At 47.0% G+C, this 14,088-nt stretch overlaps 1 protein-coding gene across 1 annotated transcript; it reads right to left on the bottom strand.

The window, feature by feature from the left end:
- Nucleotides 1-160: 160 nt before the first annotated feature.
- Nucleotides 161-7,103, bottom strand: COX20 (cytochrome c oxidase assembly factor COX20). The gene is made up of 4 exons (XM_037069425.1): nt 6,990-7,103; nt 1,416-1,530; nt 987-1,050; nt 161-391 (listed from the first exon to the last, which is right to left on the bottom strand). The coding sequence occupies exons 1-4, from the start codon at nt 7,029-7,031 to the stop codon at nt 259-261; spliced, it is 354 nt and encodes a 117-aa protein (XP_036925320.1). The 5' UTR covers nt 7,032-7,103; the 3' UTR covers nt 161-258.
- Nucleotides 7,104-14,088: the final 6,985 nt, after the last annotated feature.

The following is a 14,088-nucleotide window of genomic DNA, read 5'->3' as shown; positions in this document are numbered from 1 at the left end:
GAAGAGATTCTACTTTAAATGCCATCATTTATACTTAATTAAGTATGACAGGTCCACTGCGTGCTGCACGAGTACAGACTACGGGGCCGGAATAAGTTCACAAAACACTCACACAAGTGTAGAAAAGACTCAGCTTAAACACATACTTTATTTACTTGATTGAAAGCCTCCGTATGGCACATGCGATGGCTACAGCCGGTCCCAGCCTTGCTCACTGACAGCAGTGAGTTGTCCTTGGGTTTCTCCGATTGGCCCTGTTCACTCGCTGCTGTTGCTCTGTTTTCTTTCAGGATCAAGGTGGGTACTTTCATATAAAATCTTATTTTTAATTCCTTCTCTGGCAATTCTTTCCTGGATCCTTTGCTTTGCATAATTATACCTACAGTGGAACCTGGGAAGAAAGGAGTATGAGGAAGTCATTGATGCAGAGTTCCTATAGAAACCCCTGAGGGCTGTAGTAACCGAAGTTAGAGATGCTCATCCATGAGTGCTATTTGGGGGTTTGGTGTCAAAGACAGCTGTGAGTGCACTCTTTCATTTTTATTACGTATGTTTTATAGAAAATGAGTGTGTTTATCACCTTAGCTTAATGTAAGGGGAACCAGGACCTTGGATCTGGCTTTTTGTGCTCAGGAAGGTAGATCTGAGCTGCATCGGCTGTGAACACGTTCTTAAAGTAACAGCAGGTGTGATGCTGTCGGCAGGGATGAATGGGCCTTCCTAATGGGTGTAAATGGTGACTTGGTATTAAGGGCATGTCTCATGTCACGCGGTCATCTGTTCATGTGACAGACATGCTCACTGCAAAGATGGAAGGCATCCCAGCAGTATCAATTTGGTAATAAATGTCTATGAAAAAGTCCTTTAAAAAATTCTGAATCCTTTTTAAACGAGGGTGGGAAACTGCTCTGAAAGGGGCACGTGCTTTGGAATTGGTTGGAGCTGTAGTACAATTGCGCATCTTCCTGAACACTCAGCGCACATACCAGCATCCTAAAGTCACCACGACAAATCCTCCTGCTCCAACGTCGCACGATCTTTTAATTCTACCTGTCAAAAAGCACAGCTGCTATCATACGTGACACATTACCTTATCTAGGAAATAAAACTTCGCCACACTTAAGTGTGTGTTATTTATACACAGAGCAAAATGTACTTACTAGTTAACAAGAAATGTCCAAGGCCAGCCACAACAGATCCTAACGAGCCATATAATATCGAGTCCCGTGCACAAGGGGTGTTCTCAACATCTAAAATTCCCAGGAGCTTGAAGGGCTAGGATAAAATTTTAAAAAGAACCTAGATTGAACAATAAATACTGTACATCAGTGTTTCCGCGAAGATCAGAATCTGCTNAATAAAACTTCACCACACTTAAGTGTGTGTTATTTATACACAGAGCAAAACGTACTTACTAGTTAACAAGAAATGTCCAAGGCCAGCCACAACAGATCCTAACGAGCCATATAATATCGAGTCCCGTGCACAAGGGGTGTTCTCAACATCTAAAATTCCCAGGAGCTTGAAGGGCTAGGATAAAATTTTAAAAAGAACCTAGATTGAACAATAAATACTGTACATCAGTGTTTCCGCGAAGATCAGAATCTGCTGTGACGACCGCGCAGCAACCCATTTGCACTGACTTGCGATGTCCTCTTCTTGCCTCTGTTCGGTCTGAACAGTCCAGACCTCAAGGTGGGAAGCCTGGAGCATCCAGCAGACCAGCAAGTCCCGAGCAATACAGTAACGTGCCCGAGTTCATTAAACTTTGGTATTAGACAGTAATTGGATAATCAGCTAGTTTGGAAATAAAAGCACATTCTATGAGCTCTTTAAACATCTGTGAGGATTTGGGGGGAAACAAATGGGGTGAGTGCAATTTTTCTAGCCATGTTTGCTTATGGTGTGTGTGAGTGGTGCCCTAATACCTTTCTTCGTGTCAGCGAGGTGAAGGGACATCCATTGTAAACAGGAACGTACGTATGTCGTGTGAAGATAAAACGTGGGCAGTATAACTTCTGGTCTGTATCCTTGCCTGGTAGCAAACTGCACTTTTTTATCTTGTGTCCCTCAACTGAGGGCAGAACAGACATTTTAAAAAGCCCAATCTGTTTCATTGTAGTATTTCTACTGGTTAAAGAAAAGAAAACCTATACCATTTCTAAAACCTGATCAAATGCAGCTTTCCAGGGAGGTAGCTTTTAAAGGGAAGCTACTTGACCATTTAAATGGTGGTGCAATGAGGGGAGGGCCTGAACCTAAGGGAGGAGGAGGGTTCCAGAGGCGGTGTGCCATAAAGGGAAAACATGGGAAGAAGGGGAGGGAGGAAGTCAGATTGAAGGTTGAAACATTATTGTATTTGTCTCCTGTGTGTACTTCTTTGGCTCAAGTTTCTGGCAGAAAAAGACAATGTGACCTGGCTCATAATAAAGCAGAAATTGTATGTTCTTTCGGGTCATTCTATTCCATTTTTCTTGGGTCTCTCCCTGCTACCCACCCCCTCCCCACACACCCCTAAAACATCCCTCCCTTCATTAACACAGCAGGTGCTTAATGCAAATCTTCGTATACAAAGGGGTTGGGGGACTTGAACTCTGTGTTTAAAGACAAACACCTTGCAGAAGTTTCATATCCAATTTTCAGTGGTGCCTTTTAGAACCAGTGTGTGGGAAGAGGCCATGAATTCTGTTTAAGGTTCTACAGCACACCAGCCCCACTTCCGACGGCGGTGGGGGGGTGGGGCGGGGGGGCGCGAGTCAGCGGTGCCAAGGCTGGGCAAGCAGCAGGGGTGGCTGTGCGTACCGTGTGCTTCACATCCCTGGTGATTCATTCTCATGACCCGGGTGGCCTGTGGGGTTGCATTTTATTCACTTGTTTTTAGAAAGGGATAGGTGTGTGAGAGAAACAGATTGGTTGCCTCTTGCATGCCCCCACATGGGGACCTGGCCTGCAAGCCAGGAATGTACCCTAGCTGGGGATCAAACCAGCCAACCCTTCAATTCCGAGGCCACCCCTCACTCCACCGAGCCACACCAGCCAGGACATAGATATTTTTTTAAGATGAAAAAACCAAGGCTCACAAAGTAGTCGTTTTCCCAAAGGTTACACATCCAGAGGGTAATTTAAAGACTAAAATACGTAAGTGGGTATCTGCAGCTCGTATTAAAACTGGGTAAGGATGGACCGAACTTCAGGCCACAGTTTCCCTTTACTATAGTAGAGCCTTAAGAGTTCAGACCGGCGTTTACAACCTGCGTGCTGCAAGAGTGTTTGAAGGTGCAACGCCTGACGATTTAGTCGGGCAGTGACCTCTCTTCCCTTAGATTCTCATTAAAAATGACAATACCTGTCTGGGGTGAATGAATGAAAATTATATCTAGGTGTTTTCTTGTTAGATTGGCAAGAAGTATTTTTTTGTATGCCGCAGAACCTGGGTAATGGATGTGTGCCATGAGATGAAAGGTTGAAAAACCGCTGGTTTAGACTGGCTGCTGTTAACTCCCAGGAGCAAGCATGAACCGTAGTGAAGAACTAGTCTTCGGGGTATGAACTTAAGAGTCTCCGAAACAAGTGAACATTTCTGCTCTCTAATAGTCTGCTGGTTTAATGTGACGTTAATGAATTTAAGCCCTTAAACTAAGGACATTTCAGGCTTTTTTTTTTTTTTTTTTGGTAGACATACTTTCAAGCTTAGATACAGAAGAGCAGCTTTTCCAGCTCACCTTGATGGAGCCAAGGAAAGCTCAAGGTTCCTAAGCCAGAACGTCAGTTTAATAATTCATGGGAAACGGATCAGCTCCAATTAAGCCACCTCGCTCCCTGCTGCCAATGCCGCTGCCTCAGTGCCCGTATGGATGAACTGGCTCTATTTAAAACTAATCCTAAGAATTCTCAAGGATGTTTATACAGTTACCCATTCACTTGCATCATTTTTTCCTCTCATTACTCAGCCTAGAAACATACAAAACTCTCCACACCCGTGCCTCCCAAGCCTCCCAAGCCTCCCAAGCCAGCCGCCCCCCCGCCCCCGCCCCCTTCACCACAGAGTGGAAGTTAACGGGTGCTGCCCCAGAGAAACCGCCTGTCCTCACTGCAACTCGCTCCAGTGTGGCATCCACCCACCGCGCACCACCCAGTGGCCCTGTTCTAAGGCATCCATTTCCCCAAATCCATAGTACTCCGCAGCAGCACGTAGCACAGACACATCGTGTTTTGAAAGTTTCTTTACCTGGCTTCAAATACGACAATGTCTCCTGGTTCTCACGGGCTCTTAGCAGGTTTGTTGCTGTCCCTTTCTCTGATGACACCTGAATGTCCAATTGCCACCCCTCCCAGTCTAGTCTCTCTCCCAGGTGACTCACGGGTTTCAGTTAAATGCCACTTACATGGCACAAAGTCAAACTCGGATCCTCCTCAGGCTTTGGTTTCATCTGCTTGTTGACATCCCTTCTACTCCGAGTCAGCAACTTGGACTTCGTATTTCCGTATCATGGTTACTTTTCAGACCTCACTGCTTTACCGACTGTCGACCAAAAACCCAGCAGTCACCCCTGACTCCTCCATGAACCCCATGTCCAGTGTCCTAGCAAGTCTGGATGAACCAAGTGCATCCTGAACCAGTCACGTCACCTTCACTGCTGTTGCTGCCATCCCGCCGTGTGGCACCCTGCTGCCACACGGGTATCCAGCCCACCGGCTGCATGTGGCCCAACACAAAATGGCCCATTATTTAAAACATGACGACTTTGCAATACGTGTCACAGTGTATTGACTGTGTGGCCCAGAGGTGCCAAAAGGCTGGGCACCCCTGGGTGACTGAGGTGACCTGTCATTCTGTATAAACCCTCCGCAGCCTTCGGACGTGCTCAGAATAGTAAATGACTCCTGCTCCGAAGGCCCTACCCGATCAGCACCTACCCTCCTCGCATCACTCTTTCCCTCCTTCCTCCCTACACGCCCACGGGGTTATTGCTTAGCACGCACCACCTTTCTCCCGACTCTTCGCCTGGCTGGTTCAGTAACTGAAATTCTTACTTTTTGCTCGATTTCCCCAGCAGTGTGTGAACTACATAAAAACAGGGATTTTGCCTGTTTCGATCAAAACTATACCTTTAGCACCAGGTTAAGTGCCTAATACTCAGCAGGCAGTCTGTAAATATTTTTCGGAATGGGTGACCTCACAGATTTAGAATCCACCTAGAGCACTTTCCTGGTGAGCATGTACCAAGTTTCGCATTCTAAACTTTCTCAAAGAGCAGAGAGCGAGCAGTCTCTAAAGGCCCGTTCTACCAGGTTTACTAGCTGGGTGCTGTTCCCATTCTCACCTCAGCTTTGCTGATTCTGAAAGTCAGTCCCCGGATCGCAGTGGAAATGATCACTGAAAAAAGTTATTTTTAACTACGGGCCTCCTTTTCTGACATTACCTTGGGCTGCTAATTCAGAGTTAGCTGTATTAATTTTACTATGCTCTCCTTGATGAGATTTGATAGGTACTAGTGTCTCATGAATGATTTATTTACAGGGCTTTTAATAGTATTTTGTTTTGCTGATGATGAACCGATGAAACAGGTCATCGATTTTTTCTTTCATTGAATTCTTTTATCAATTCTCATTGGGTTAAAGCACCCTCGTGACCATTTCATGATAGTTGCCCGTCAAAGCGAACACACAGAAGGGATTAAAGCCCCAGTCAAGATCTCGGTGTTCTCACAGAACAATCTGGAATCTAGTGTTTGGAACCTGGGAGTTTCAAACACGGGTCCATTTTTTACACTAAGTGTATTCCCAAGAGTATACCTACAAGCCACTAAAAACAAAAGGCACCACGAGTTGTATAAATTGGCAAAATCTGTGGCTACGTATGGAAAGATTTTATCCAACATTTGTTCTCATGAAGCATTTGGTGATCTGCTATCTCGGCCCAATGTAAGTGGGAAAGTACCCTGAGAAACAAGAACCTGGAAATGAGCAAAATGTACAAGCTGGTCAGAGAATATTCTAAAATAGACTAGGAGCAATTTGCCACACAGTGGGTCTTTAATATTTGTTCACCATACTTTACCTATTGGGGTCCCGCTCTTAAGGAGCCCAAGACGAAGAGGGGACAGATTACTAACTTCTGGTATAATAAACGGTGTGATGATACAGCTACGGGGAGATGGGGACAGACGCACCTCACACTACTTTGGGGGTTCAGGAGGTCCTTCGGGGGAGACCCGAAGCGTAGCTTAGCTTTAGAACAACTGGAGGACAAGTATGAGACGCCAGACTGGGCAGTCAGGGGCTAGGTGGACGGCTTTACGTTATTACTGGCCAAGGTGACAGATGTGTCCTTAGACTAAATTTTAAGCAGAGAGGTGAAATGACCCAGTTGACAGGTTAGCCCACCCTGACCATCGTGGTCGGCGGACTTCAGAGGGCAGAGCAGGAGGCGCGAGTACCCGCTATGGAAGCTACTGGGCACCTACAGTAATACTGCAGCACTCCACCGGGCCGAGAGGACACAAGGTTAACGGGAAAAATCTGTCTTTTTCCTCCCGCTCTGCGTGTAGGACCACGGGAATCGAACCAAGTTCCCATTCCTAAGCATTTCTGGATCCCTCCACGTTAAGCGTCAAGGACAAGGCACCTGTCCTCGGGGAGCTTACAAAACTCGCCTTTCCTAGTAAATTAAAGGAGCAGCGCAAGGCCCTGGTCAGCAAAGCTTTCCGTCCAAGGATCAGGATGGTTCGCTGTTGTACAGTGACCCGCAGGACACAGGAGTAGCGGCCCCTCCTCCTGCTAGTTTTGGACACTTTTGCCCGGACAACGAAGACAAAAATACCGGCGGGTGTGGCGTACACTAATAGATTCCCCTCCACCTCCACGGTAAGGAAGCCAAGGACACGTGCTCGGGCTCACGTCTCCCAGCTCGAGAGGCCGCGTCCGTAAAAGGCGCCCGCCCGCACCCCGCTCGCCTCCGCCCGCGCGACCCACCGCCCCCGAGTTACCTTCCCCTTCTCGGGCTCCCCGGGCCCGGGCGCAGCGGCCATGGGGACCAGTAGGCACCTCCAGCCCCGCCCCGCCCCGCCCCGGGCCTCGGCCAGCGGAAGCCCCGCCCAGCCGCGCACCGCCCCCTGAGCGCCGGCCGCCATTTTAGGGGACATTTCTGCTTCGAAGTGGCTGCGGCGGCCCGGCCTGTCTCCTTTGTTCATTGTACGGGCCACGCCTTCCCTACTAGCGGCTCCCCCGCCCCGAGGGCCGGGACTGCAGGACGGGGTGGGCTCGGGAAGTGACCCCGCACCCGGGCGGCCGGCGGCGGGGCGCGAGCCGCACGGCGCCCTCGCAGATAGAGACTGCGCATCTTCCCTCCCCAGCCCCCGCCTTCCGCCCCAACCGCCATTTCTAACCGTCGCCCGCGCGCTCGTGCTCGCGTGCACGGCCGGGCGCGCGCCGCGGGGACGAAGGGAGCGGGCGCGCCGCCGCCGCTTTGTCCTGCGCGCGGGCCCCCCTCCCGGAAGTCGGCTGGCTGGGGCTCGCGGCCCGCGTCCCCTACGTGTCCTTTGTCCTTCCGGCCCGGGGCCGAGCCCCGGGTGCCCTGGGCCGCCCCACCCAGCAGCAGCGGCAGCCGTGTGGTCCCCGGCGCCAGCTACAGCAGATTGTGCCCCCGCCTCCTCCCCTGTTTATTTACTTCCAATACTTAGGAGCTTTAAAATAGCATCACTCGGTTCGCCTAAAGGAGACTGGGGACAAAATGGAGGGAGCGGCTTGTTACTGAACGTGCGTCAGGACGTTTGTCAGCCCCATAAGTCGCTGCAGGACTTGGAGGTTAAAGTAGAAAAAAGCCTGCAGGGTGCATATTTAATGTTAGGTGGTGGCCCCTGATGTGCCCGCTCCCTACGACCGCGAATTAACTTGAAACCTGAAATCCCGCGGGTTGGCGAGATCAGTCGAGGACGGGGGCGTGCGGGTCTGGTGTGAGGTAGGGTCAAGCCAGTTTCTCAGCACGCTACACACAATGCAATTACGTTTTCAGTGGGTTTCCTGTCCCTGTCCACCCTCACGTAAATGTCTTTGTGATGACCGTATCCCTCCTTCGCATCTCACGCTTAGTCTTTGAATATCTCAAAGTGTACTCCCGAGAAAATGAGGCTTTAGAGCCTGTCATTGTGCAAAGTCATGCTGCTTCTGAATAAGCCGCTGTGCCTGGCGCACACATAGTGCTGGATAAGATTGGCGATGATTCTGTATTAGCTCCCGTTAACTGAACGTTTTCTTTTTCCGTGTAATGACCTTGCTTCCATAATCATTTAATACCGTTCTAAATTCCAATAAAATAGACAATTTATGACATTTCTAAATTACTACTTTTTAATGATTAACTTTTGGGGAAATTGGACAGCTGCAGACAAATTGTATACTGCTCTAACACTTATTGGGAAACAGAAAAAAATGTCACCCCACCCTGCCAGTGGTATCCTGCCAGTTTGAGGGTCTGGGCTGAAATTCTTGAACTAACTACTTTGAACTCTGGGTTGGAAGGTGATGTTTAAGGTAGTAATATTTCATAAAGAAGTGAGGAATTCTTTAGAAGTATTTTCTAATTATGTTGTAAGTGAAGGAGAACTGGAAAACTACGAGGCAAGACAACGTAAAGGCATTCTATTTTATTTTTTATTGTGACTTTGAAAATTGCTAGGGTAAACTTGGTTGAGGTCCATTTCATTTGTCTTTAAAAATATTCTCATGTTATTTTTTATATTTTAACTTCACAAAAATTGCAGAATACTTGCATGTTTGGTTTTTTTTTTTTTTCATTCCCACAGTTCATAGAGTGAAAGTAAAAATCTCTCACTCTTGGCCCGGGCTGGTGTAGCTCAGTGGGTTGAGCTGGGGCCTCCTGCGAACCACACAATCACAGTTTGATTCCCAGTCAGGGCACATACCTAGGTTGCAGGCCAGTTCCCGGCAGGGGACACACCAGAGGCAACCATACATTGATATTTCTCTCTCTCTCTCCTTCCTTTCCCCTCTAAAAATAAATAAATAAATAAAATCTTTAAAAAAATATCTCTCACTCTCACCCTTTTTCTCCCCTCTTTAAGGTAAACACAACCAATAGTTTGATGTGTCTCTAAACCTTTCTTCTTTTTCTTAGTTAAAACACTGGAATGTAGAGTAAAAGTAGAAGTCTCTATGCCATGCCTGCCCCATACTTATGTATACACTTATCTGTATGTAATACACACATATCAAAATGAATGTAATAACACACATATCAAAATCACTGCACTATGCAATTTGCATCCAATAATTCACTTTTTACCGTTCAACACCATATCTTGAAAATGTTTTCACGAAAGTACCTATAGATTTGCTCATTCATTTTAAAGGCTGCTCAGAAGCTCTTTAATCATTTTCTTTCTGGCACAAAAAATGTCAATTTTTTCATTAATACAAAAGATGTCCCTGGAACATCTTGAACATTTTCCGACACGGACCTGGACTCAGCTGTTTCTCCAAAGAGCTGTCCCTCCCTCCCTCCTTCCTTCTCTCTCTCTCTCTTTCTCTCTCTCTCTTCTGTTCTTTGTAGGCATAATATCTGGAAATTAAGAACTAGTCGCTAGGGGAGCTCACCGTTCCTGGGGTGCCCCTGCTCCTAGGCTCTTTCACTACACAGAGGTGGAAAGAAAAGTTTTGTTAAACCATGAATTTGTATTGCTATTCAAATTAGAACATTTACAGTCTGGGTCCCAGCGATGCCCATTGCTATGAGGTCCCGTTGCTCCTTGGCTTTTTCAGGGGATAGTTACTGCCTGCTCTACAGCAGCACATATAAGATGGGTGACAGGACTTCTAGTGTCCCGGATTTTATACTTGGCTCTCTTTCATGCTGAGAACCTGGTTCCTAGGATATTTAAACAATTATTTGTCCTCTCTCTCTCTCTCTCTCTCTTACTTTTTCTGCTTCGAGTGTTTCCCACCAGGGTTGTCTAGTCAGGCTGTCTTTTAGCTTCTCTCTCTGGCTGTACCAACTGGATATGCACTTAGACGCATTCGTTGCAGTTGGCCGAACACTTTGAAAATATAAAAAGCTCTCTGCCCTTTGTTGATTTTTGTAATAAAAATATTTTCAGGAGACGTGTTTGAGTAAATCCCTTGAGGAAATGCATCCCGGAGAGAAAGGGCTCCTCCCTTCAAACCAGCCCTCCTCCTGTCTCTTCAGTGTGGTTGGGGCCTGTGCACACTCTCTCCAGTGTGGTCGGGGTGTGTGCACACTCGCTGTTGTGTGTCTTGGGCTCCCTGCCAGGCTCTTTGCGGACCTGTCCCAAGGAACCACCTCTACCACCAAATGAGTAAGATATTTTTACTACAGTTCCACAGATGAAAAAATTGACTCTCAAAAAGATCAAGTAACTGCCTAAGTCACACTATAAGGAAGTGAAAAGTTCAGAAATCAATGACAAATATGTCTTGTCTCAAACCCTACATTCTTTTCCATTCCACCATGATACCTGTCATAACTTTATACCATGTGTAATATTTAAGTCTAGAACTCTGTTGCACCCCAGTTTGGGGGAGATTTAGCGTGTTTATTTTTTACAGCTTCACAGTGCATCGGCCTGTTCCTATCAGCTGTCTTAGTAATAGCCCAGACTGGAAATGCCCCAAGGGCGGGAGAACCACAAATTGTTGCTAATGTGACAACTTGGGTGGACCTCGGGAACAGAAGGTTAAGTGGAAAAACCCAGATGTGAAGGTGTATATGCTGTGTGTTACTACTTATATAAAGTTCAAAAACAGATAAAATAAATCCATGCTTCAGAAGTTGGGTGGTGGGGCCAGTGAATGGGAGACAGCAGCAGAGCTGGGTTCTGGCTGTTGTGTTTCTCTGTGTGGCTGTTGGCTACAGGGGAGTGTTTGCTTCTAAAACATCAACATCAGGTTAATATTATCATTCTTCTTCAGTAGAAAAGGAAACTGCGGCATAGAGAGGTTAAAAAACTTGCCCAAGGTCACATAAAAGAGGCTGAACTGGGATTGTACCTCAGTTCTCTCCAAGGCCCACGTAACCACCACCTCTGCCTAGAGGGAGAAGAGGCGCGGGGAGAAGGCATTCTGGGTGCGGGAGGGCCCCGCTGGGGTGCGAGGTTGGGGGGGGGGCGGGGGGGCGGGGTGAGGGGCGCAGTCCAGAACAGCGTGTTCCTGAGGCACCTGGGAATGTCCTAGAATGAGGGAGGCTGGCTGGGTTTGGGCTCCGGAGGGAGGCGTGGGATCCTTACAGTCTTCGGGGATAAAGGAAAAGCCTGGTGTCGCCATCAGTCAGCATCCAGCTCTCTACCTCGGAGATGCTGCCACCACCGCGGGCGGGATGCCTGACCCCACCCACCATGTCGCTAATGAATCAACGTGAAACCCCAAAATGCAACCAGAACAAGTCATTCTTACTATAGATGAATACGGTATAAATTTAGTCACACATGTACACCCGTGGGCACTATCACACTGTCGGGATGGCCGGAGAGCCGTGGCAAAATGACATAGTAACAATTAAGGTCAAAGGTTAAGACCTACTTTTTTACTATCTATTGCAGCTTGCAGTAAAATTCTAAAACTCAAGATATCTTTTTTCTCAGCTTATGCTTTTCGCAGCATAAGCTTTTAAAGCTTGTGAACAATTCATAAGCTTTAAAAGAAAAATTTCTCCTCCAAGCATATGTTTATTGATTTTAGAGAGTGAGGAAGGGAGAGGGAAGCATCCATGTGAGAGAGAAACATTGATTGATTGCCCTCCAAGGCCGATCGGGGATCGAACCCGTAACACAGGTATGCGCTTTGACCGGGGGTCGAACTCACAACCTCTTGGAGTGAGGACATCACTCCAATCAACGGGGCCACCCAGCCAGGGCTCAGCCTCAGGACAATTTATATGCTTTTTATCTCCTTCACAATGCAAAGCATCTGAGGCCCAGGATTTGCTGGGAGAAGGAGGTTGCGTCGCCTGTGCCCCCACTTTGAAAAAAGAGAAGCAGCCGTTACAGGCGAGCCCCTCTTTCCAACCAAGGTGCAGGCCGGTCCAGCGCAGCCGGAGCTCGTGTGGATACAATTCTGGGAATGGCAGCCCTTCCCGCGTGCACGTAAGGGGAGAGGGCTCAGGGGTTGGCAGTCACCACGGGCCTCACCCCGCTGTAAAACTTTGGCCCTTCAAAAGCCACCTGTCACTCTCCGCGGGCCCTGGAGGCTGCCCTGCGCTGTGCGGTTGTGGAGGGGCGGGGGTGTGAATGGCCTTTACGCGTCTCCATGTCCAGCGGGCTGTCATCTCACTAGAAAACTTTTAGAAAACGTTCCGCCTTTTATTCTCCATATGTTAGGTCCTAACGTTTCGTTGTAATGGTTTGTGAGGCTTTACCATAGTAACTTATTAAATAAATTAAGACATTTTAAAGGAGGAGAAAGCTACAGTATTGCCAGTAAGTATGCTGTGTTTACAGGTGGCATCTAACTTCCCAAATAAAAATTGCCAGCGCTGCTGTGGCTCAGTGGACTGAGTGCTGGCCTGCCAACCTAAATGTCGCGGGTTCGATCTCTGGTCAGGGCACATGCCTGGGTTGTGGGCCGGGTCCCCAGTTGGAGTGGGGGTGTGAGAGGCAACCGATTGATGTTTCTGTCACACATAGGTGTTTCTCTCCCTTCCCCTCTCTAAAAATAAATAAAGTCTTTTAAAAAGTTGCAGTGCTGACACTCATGTAGATTATGACTGAAGGACAATGAATAATCGCTTGTTTTATCCTAATACCCAAGTGGCACTGCGTGAACATTTAAAATCCCGCTTTTATCAATATAGGACAGACGCTGTGGCAACAAAGAGTGCACTCTAGTGGCCAATCCAGTAACTCATTACGTTACCGACTATAAAGGTCAAGTGTAAGAACAGTTCCAAAAACTCAGCATGTAATTTGTGTTGATATGAAAAGATTCCACAAATTTTGGCCATGCAGTTTATTTATATTATTTAAAAGCTTTTTGTTGGAAAACAAAACATACAGAAAGTCACACCAAAATGAAGGCATAACAGTGAATTATAAGGCATATATTAATATTCAATATTAAGTTATTAAATTAACATTTAACTTAACTACCACTAAGGCCAAGAAACAGAATTTCCTTGCCACTGAAAAGGCCCTTTATTGCACACAAAACCATTAAGGTAACTTTATGCTTGTGTTTCTTTGTAGTTTTTTTAAAATTTATTTAATTATTTTTCAAGTACCATTTTCTATTACTCCCATCTCATTCTTTGTAGTTTTTTTTTTTCACCCGACTGAATACTCTGGGACTTGACAGTTGTTCATTTATAATTTTTGATATGATTTTAAGCCTCTAAATCTTCCAGTTTCCCCTTGATGCCTTTCTCAGCCTTCCAATTTATTTCTTGAAAAACCTGAATCCTTTGACTCGTGAAATTTCCCACTGTGTAAAAGTGGGGGGAACACACTCCTGGTGCAGTTTGACACGGGCAGGGTGTCCCTCCCCTCAGCTGGGGCTGAGGCTGGCGAGACAGGCTTGGTGCCTTTGGCAGGGTCACAGGTGGGGACTCGATCTTGAATCGGGGTCTTGAACAAGGGGGCAACTCCTTTTCGTTGTGTAAGGAACTGCCGAGACTTAGTCCCTAAGTCCGAAATGGTCATATTCTATTTCTATCTGATTCTTTTCCACTTATCAGCTGTAATAGTTTCATGGAGAGATGCCCCCCCCCCTTATCATTTGGTTTCCTGGGGTAGGAAAGGCAAGAAAAACGCTCGATTCTTTCACTTTATGTACCAGTTTGCCAAGTTGCTTCCTTACCTCCTCCCAATGTGGCAATTTCAGTTTTTTAAAAAATATAATTATGAATTTATGGATTTAACAGGTTCTACCCCTTGGACTGACTGAGGCAGAAAGTGCCCCGTCTCTGGCAAGTGGCCGCCTCTCGCAGTTGGCTCCTGTGTCCTCTTTACAAAACCTGGGGGTCTTCTGTGGCTTCCCTGCCGTCTGATAGGACAAGAAATGTGACAGTGGTCAACGTGTCATCTCCTGCCCAAACAAGGAATTGTCCAACTGTTCAAGAAG

Source organism: Sturnira hondurensis, unplaced genomic scaffold (genome assembly GCF_014824575.4).
Source record: "Sturnira hondurensis isolate 20B ecotype Veracruz unplaced genomic scaffold, ASM1482457v3 Scaffold0018525, whole genome shotgun sequence".
NCBI lineage: Eukaryota > Metazoa > Chordata > Mammalia > Chiroptera > Phyllostomidae > Sturnira > Sturnira hondurensis.
This window is presented reverse-complemented; position numbering and strand designations above follow the sequence as displayed.